Source organism: Corvus kubaryi, unplaced genomic scaffold (genome assembly GCF_017639235.1).
Source record: "Corvus kubaryi isolate FWS band 111438036 unplaced genomic scaffold, C.kubaryi_AGA036_p1.0 68, whole genome shotgun sequence".
NCBI classification, from domain to species: domain Eukaryota; kingdom Metazoa; phylum Chordata; class Aves; order Passeriformes; family Corvidae; genus Corvus; species Corvus kubaryi.
In genome coordinates this window covers 21453652-21460802 of record NW_024582056.1, presented here as the reverse complement: position 1 = coordinate 21460802, position 7151 = coordinate 21453652, and the positions used below count along the sequence as shown (strand labels likewise).

Here is a 7151-nt window from a genome sequence, read left to right as displayed (position 1 = left end):
AAGGGGAGGCAGCGGGGCCGGGAAGATGAACCGGAGTTTCAACAAATCTCAGACTCTGCGGTATCTGGAGTGCAGCGCGGTGGAAGTGAAGAGTAAGGTGAGCAGACCGCGGCGCGGCCTCGGCCGGGAGCGCCCCTGCCCGGTGGTGCTCCCGAAAATGAATGGAGCCCCCCCCCTCCTTTCCCCGTATCTCCGCTCCCCGCCCGGTGCGGCCGGAGCCGTGTCCCAGGCGCAGCCCGCAGAGCGGTGACGGGCTGGCGGCGGCTGGCGGAGAGGCGGGATCACCGCTCCGGGCGCAGCTCCCGGCGAGCCGCCCCTGCCCGGCCGGAGGCGGCGGCGCGACCCTTCCCCGCCCTCCCCCGGCGCGGCGCCCGCCGCTCCTGCTCCATCTTTTGTTTCGCCGCGGGGGCTCCGGCGGTAACTTCGTGGGGCGGCTCGGGAAGCGCCGCTGGCCTCGCCTGGCGGGCGGGCTGGGGCTCGGCCCGGGGGCAGCGGGAGGCGCGGCGGCGGTGCCGCTCCCGCCCCAGCCCGGGACGTTTCACCCCTCGGTGCTCCGACCGGCTCCCGGTGGGCGGGATGGGTGCCCCGACGCGTTCTGAGGAGAGGGGCGGAGGACCGGGAGGGAGAAGGGCCGGGTCCCCCCTCCAGTCCCGCTGTAGGTCCGAGCCGAACGAGCCAGAGAGAGACCTGCGGAAAGCTTCCCCCTCCTGCGGCGGCTGTGCCGGGATGCCGGCACCGGCATCAGCTTGTGCACGCCGGTGGTGTTGGGGAAGGAGCCGAGATCGGCAGGGCTGCCGGAGCTGGCCGCCTCGAAGGATGGTGTCGGGTGGCTGTGCCTCACGTTGGTCTTGCTGAGCTCTCGTCTATAAGTTTTGGTCGCTCTCGGTTGAACCAGCACGTCAAAATCTTGCCTGCACCTCTGAGGTTAAAAATAAGTAGCATTTAAGCAAAAGTGAGAAATCTCCCTGGAAGTCCGTGTTTTATACACCTATAACAGGCAAGGTGTAGGTAGTGCATAAGTTGAAAAGAGTATGGATAACGTTAGCCTTTCCTGGAGTCCCTGATCACCTGCTGAGATGGTGTTGAGGGTGATGTCTTTGGGACTCTGTGCTTGGTGCTGCTCATTTTTGTTCATTGCTGCTGTTAAAATTTGCATTCAGATCAAATGGCCTTGAGCAATGCATAGAGCGGAGATGGCTTCAGCAGGAGAAGTACTTTGTGTGCAAGGGAGCCTCCAATCATTTCTAAACATGACACCTGAAATGTGGGTTCAGGCCCTTATTTCCTAACCTTCTGTTGCTGCTTCAAAGGGTGCAACTGGCCTAGAAAGTTCCATTTTGCTTCTGTAGCTGGAAAGTTTTGGTTCGGCTTGTACTGGTTCTAAGATGTAACCCACCCACGACATTCCTTGTGGCTCCCAAAAGCTCCAGATCCTGTCTCTGTCTACTGAATTATACCCTTTACATTCTGTTGGCTTTAAACTAAAGCCTTGACCACATACGAGAACTTTTAAGTTCATCCTCTCTCTTCTACTTCAATATTGCCATAGCTTGAGTTTGTTCTATTAACAGAAAGCAACCTTATAGTAAAGAGCTCATAGCTTCCCTTACAGCTGCAGGAATTCTGTAAGTGAATCCTACCTGGTTCTATAGGCACAGAGTGATATATAGGGAGGTTGTAAGCCTGTGAATGATTGTGGATTTTTAGAGGGAAGGAAAATAAACTTGTATGGGCGGGAGGGGTTTACTTGAAGGCCTTCTATAGCTCAGGGTTGTCACTGCTGATAGCCCAGAAGTTACTATAGAGAACTCTACTGCATTGGAAGAAAACTTCAAATAGAGGCTAACTTCAAAATACCCTCTTGAGGGCCTACACCCAGTGATGATCCGTGAACCTGCAGTGTGTGTCAGTGGAAGCTGTGCTGTTGAATTTCGTGGTGCTGGTGGGTTTTACTCTTAGCATGCCTTGGGCACAATAACAGCTAGGCTGTTGATGCAGCAGGCTGTTGGTGCTGACATTGCAAGATGGTTTTATTTTGCCTGTAAAGCTCGTAGGTTCCCTGTCACAGAGTTACTCTTCAATGGTCTGAAGGAGGTGCAGTGCAAAGCTCTGGCCAATGGTACCTGGCGAGGTACTGTATAAAGACCTTATACCTGTTACAAAAAACACGGTGATCTTGTAGGGTCAGTTGTGATGCTGGCATCCTTTCCCTGTGGGTCACTGTGCTGTTGTGCTGTGATCATCTAGAAATAGGGATTGTTGAGTTTTTTTGTTTGCGGGGACTATCTAAAGCTGGGGAAACAGAAAGATTCAGTAATGCTACTTTTGGTAGCCGTACGTAGTCAACCTTTTAAACACTTAGTTGCTTGTGTTTTGTAAGTGTGAGGCCTGTCTGGGCTTGCCTGAGAACTTGAAAGTTGAGTCTGAGAACTCATGATTTTGCAGCTATCGCCTGCGAGCGCAGGCTGCCAGGTGAGCGGAGGTGGGTGCAGCTCAGCCTCTGCGCCGGGGCATGCTGCTGGCCACGGATCAAGGGATTCTTGGTGGCTTTTCAAAGGCTGGGGAAGTGGCAGTCCGTGGGCAGGTGGAATCCCTTTTAGCAGAGGAGCTGAGTGTGAGAGAGTGCTGCTTTTACACAATGGTGTGAAATAGCTTTTCTCCTCTGAAGATCGAGTTTGATCAGAGGGAGCTCTGGAAAAAATGGTTGTGGGGAGCTGGATGGGAGATAGTTTGCAGATGCTGGGGTTTTGATATCCCTGCCTCTGTTACGATAACCAGGTGGTTCCGTCCTTAAGGATAAACCGGCATCCGGCTGGTATCTTGCATTAGTCATAATTCAGAAATAGTTCCTGTGAAATCTGATTTTCCTGGATTTTCTGACTTTCTTTCCTTTTCTCCAAAAAAAAGTTCTTGAAAGCCAGTTTATGCCTTGATTATTGGAAGGGGAGAGTTTGTCAGCACTAAGTATCATACTGGGTAAGACACTTCTGGAAATCCCCAAGTATCCTCAAGTTATAAGGTTCCTGATGTGTGCCAGAGGGTTGTTAAAAACAAAGCAGGATGGGGGGTGGGGAGGAGAAGGAGGGAGCATCTTGGTGTTTGAACTCACTCCAGTTTTCAACATCCTTCTTGTGCCAAACGGCCAAAAACTGCAGGCGGTATTCCTCTTTTCTTGTCCAGTAGACCTGTGAGGTTTGTGGATGATCGGATTTCAGTGGGTCCGAACCAGCCTGTACCTCTGCTGAACCTAGCTTGACCCATCCCCCCCTGCTGGGAACGTGGCCCAAAGTATGCTTCAGCTCATGATTCTTGTGTCCGTGGATTTTTAATGTCTGTGACTACATGGTGGGGACACTGGCAGCGATATGTTCTTTGGCTATGTGTTATTGCAGAAGGGTGAGCTTTGTGGCACTGTGTTGTACTTTTGGTGTATGTCAGGTCACTTTTTCTCTGCGTGACTGTAAGGTGCTGCAAAAGCTTCATGGATCTCTGTGCTGCAGGAAATACTGAAGGGGAAAACCCTCCGCCATCTGTGCACACCTCTGTTTTCAGACATGGCAGTGGTGGAAATTGCTGCAGTCTTCTGCTTTAAGAAGTCCCCTTCTGTCCGGCTCCCTGCTTTCTCGCTTCCTCTGCCTCATCCTCAGAGAGCTGGCCTTAAAATCAAAACAATTCAAAGCTTATTGCTAGATAGAAAAGAGGAAGGGTAAAGAGAAACCTGCTTAGAAGTTGGCACATGTCATAGGAAAATATTAAGTGAATTGTGATTACACCTTAGCCCTTCTGTCCTGTCTTTCACGACAAAATAAATTAGAAGCTCCGTTCTTATCTAGGTGTTGTCTCTGTAGCTCAGGATTAATGTTTCAGCCCTTTTAGACAGGATCTGAAAACACATTATCTTGCTGGCTTAGAACAACTGTGTATTCTCATGTGTCTAGTACTCACTGGCTCCTTTCCTCTGTTGGGTGACAAGTGAAGTATCTGTCCCCTCTCAAGAAACTGCCTCTAATCTCTGAAAAAGGTTTCCAGATGACCCTTTCTGTCCCCTTTTTTCCCTTTTACCAAGAGCTCCAGTGCAATGTGTGGGGCTTTTTCTGTTTGTTTTGTTTGGGATCTCATGGCCACAGGCAGAGTTCTTAACCTATTTTTCATTTTCTGTCTCTAGCTCTACAGAGAGGTTACAGGCTTCTTTGCTTGTGAGTATAAGCCTACAGAAGAACAAATGCTTTTAAAATAGGAATTCCTACATTAGGGGTGGAACTTCTCTTTGATTATAACTCCATGTAGCCAATCTTCTTTCGTCTTGCTGAGTGAAAAGAGATTTTATGTTTTGTTCCCTTGAATTGTATACACAGCATTTCAAACAGGAGGGTAGCTATCAGCCCAAATATGTATTTATTTTCCAGTCTCTTAGATATGTTGGAGTAGTAGAAGATTGCCTCAGGCCTTTAAATGATAGCACTTTGAATTGTTTGTGAAAGTGTGTGTTGGGGTTTTTTTTCCCTTTGAAACTGACTGCTCCATGTTTCTGGCTGAAAAGCAGCAGAGTACTGTTTTTCTGTTACTGCTATATGAATTCTTGTAAACTGTATGTACTAGTAAGAATTAATTTTCATGATTTCAAAAATGGCTAAATGTACTCATTGTTCCCTGATAAAAGTCCTTTGCAAAAGAACCCTTTGTTGTTGATGAACCCTCTGGGACAATGGAATTTTTGATAGTGGCTGAGGAGTGTAAAAGCACAGCTACCTGACTCACGTGCTGACTGTGGCATTTCTGCCTTATTAATAGTGTCATGTTTTCTTGCATTGCAAACTGATTTACAAATCAACAATAATGTGACTAACATCCTACTACTATAAACAACCTCATTAAGATAAATAGAACCAGTTAATTATAACCATATTTTTTCATACTCTTCTCCTGTCCTGTTTCAGCTCTCATTAAATGTTGGTGTTTAGATGGGTGCTGCAAATGGATTTTTAATACATTTTCAATAATTTTCTGATGTGTCCTGGGTAGACGTGATAGTGTTACGGTGTTCGAAGACAAAAAGCATGTCTGGGATCAGCTCTGCTCTTACAAAGTCACTAGCAGCTGAAAGACTGTGTTTTGGTCTGAGGCATGTGTAGAAGTCAGTGCTTTAGCAAGCCTGCCCAGCTGCCAGATAGGTGTAGCATTCAAACAGCTTGTGTGTGCTTTGTCCTGCTCAAGTGCTGTCTCCCCATCTTAGAAGAAGTGTGCCTGTGCTGTTACATAAAGATCGCTGGTTTAAACCTTTTGCATCTTCCCCTCGCCCCTGCCAAAGTTGCTGGTACTGCCTGTCCACATGACTGTTCAGCTGTGGCAGTGCATGTATGCATGCTGTGTATTTGAAAGGTATGAAGTGTAACACCAAGCAGTGCTAAAACTGCAGCAATAGCTGTAGAGCAAGTTTACTTTTAATAGGCCCCTCTAAAGAGATTTTAAAGGTCTGGTTCTGCACTGTCTGGTGTTAACTGAGAGAGGTCTACAAATTGTGTTTTCCAGACTTTTGTACTTTGATTTCACTCTAACCCTGAAGCTGTACAGGCCTTCTGAAGTTTCAAGAAAAGTTTTCCATGTGTAGCAGACTTCAGAATAGATCAAAAAGAAGCACTCTTTTAAAATGCTACAGAATGTTAAGACAGACTTTAAGTCTGCTTAAAGTCTTTAAGCAGTACTTTAGATTCTTCCAAGTTAAGGTCATACTTGTCATACCTGGAGTAAAACCAAAACAAGTGCAGTAAAAAGCCCTGTAACCAGCTGATTTAACTTCTGTTTTTGAGCTTGAAAACATATTCGATTATATGCAAACCAAATGTGGCACGGACTCAGAAAACCGCAGTACTTCCCCCTCTCAAATGAAGACAGTGTGCCACAGTAATAGCAACTTGAGATGGTCTGGATTGTTGCAAAACATGTCAAGAGAGAGACTGTAAACATTAATCTCTTAAGAAGGGTTGCCTCTGTTCCTTTCTCTCCCATTTTGCTGGGCTTCTCACAGCAGCTATTGTGCTTATTCTGATGTGCTAAATAGCACCTACTAAACTCCCGGTTCCTCTCTCATTACAAATATTTGTTTTTCATGGTAGGATAGCTTTCTGAAGTGGTCATACCTAGTAACCTTAAGTCTGTCTAGTAGGTGCCATGAGAGAAGTGACCACAGCTTTCAGATGAGCCACAACAGTGCATTCTGTGCATGCTTGCTGCCCTTCACGGATGAGAGGCCAAACCTTTCAGCTGATAAGTGTTGCACAGACAAGTCATCTTGTGATAGTTCTGTTCAGGAGTCAGCTGCAATAAGCACCAGCGCAGTGTTACTCTCTTCTCTAACCCATACTCTGGCACTGTGGGAGCAGTAGTGCCTGTAGGAGATACAGGGAAGGCTGGAACATGTGCTTTGAGCTACCTGGTGTGTCAGAGCATTTCTGTGTGTAGTGGAGGATGTGCTCTGGTGCTCAGGCTTTGTGTAGTCTCAGGTCTCTGTCTAGTCACAGAAAGATGGTAGTTCCTCCAAGAGTATTCCTGAAGCAAGTATATTGGTATGGGCTTGGGTGCCAGCTATGCTAACTGGATGGTTGGCACTGACCAGAAGGGCAAGGACTGCTACCTCGTGTTCCAGTATTCCCATACTCTCCCATTCTTGATCCTGCCTCCAGCTTCTCTCGTGTTTGTAATACTTTTTAGTCTAGTAACCTGGGAATTTCTGATCTGCTTAAAACTTCGTCCAGCCAGTCTGTCTTATGTAAGTAGTCTTCTCAAATTTAGTCTCGCCACACTGAAACTGTCCTAAAGGACATGGAACAATGGACCTTTCAACTTTAAAGAGCACCTCAGAAAATTAAATATTGTTTACATCCAAGTCAGAAAGGAATGTCTCCCGTGTGAGGTTAAAATACCTGTGGAGGCTCTGTCTAACAGGCTCCAGGACTAGCCACCTCCAAGGAGTTCTTCAGAGGTGCAATTAATAGTGCCTTCCTCTGTAGTCCCTTATCATTCCCTTTGTGAGAGACTTTGTGTGCACTTAATCTGAGCTTTTAGGAACTAGGAAAGGTTTTCCAAGGATTGACTGCTTGCCCCTAATTATCTTTACAATGGCAGGCCAGCAGTTAAAAGATGAAATGTACCTC

At 47.1% G+C, this 7151-nt stretch overlaps 1 protein-coding gene across 1 annotated transcript in view; it reads left to right on the top strand.

Annotated features, from left to right (window-relative positions):
• Positions 1-6: 6 nt before the first annotated feature.
• LOC121674436 (partitioning defective 6 homolog gamma-like) overlaps positions 7-7151 on the top strand; it is a 65408-nt gene continuing 58263 nt past the window's right edge. Inside the window, exon 1 of the mRNA XM_042048788.1 lies at positions 7-97. Within this exon, the coding sequence (XP_041904722.1) occupies positions 26-97 (72 nt within the window). The 5' untranslated portion in view covers positions 7-25. The remainder of the gene's footprint in view (positions 98-7151) is intronic.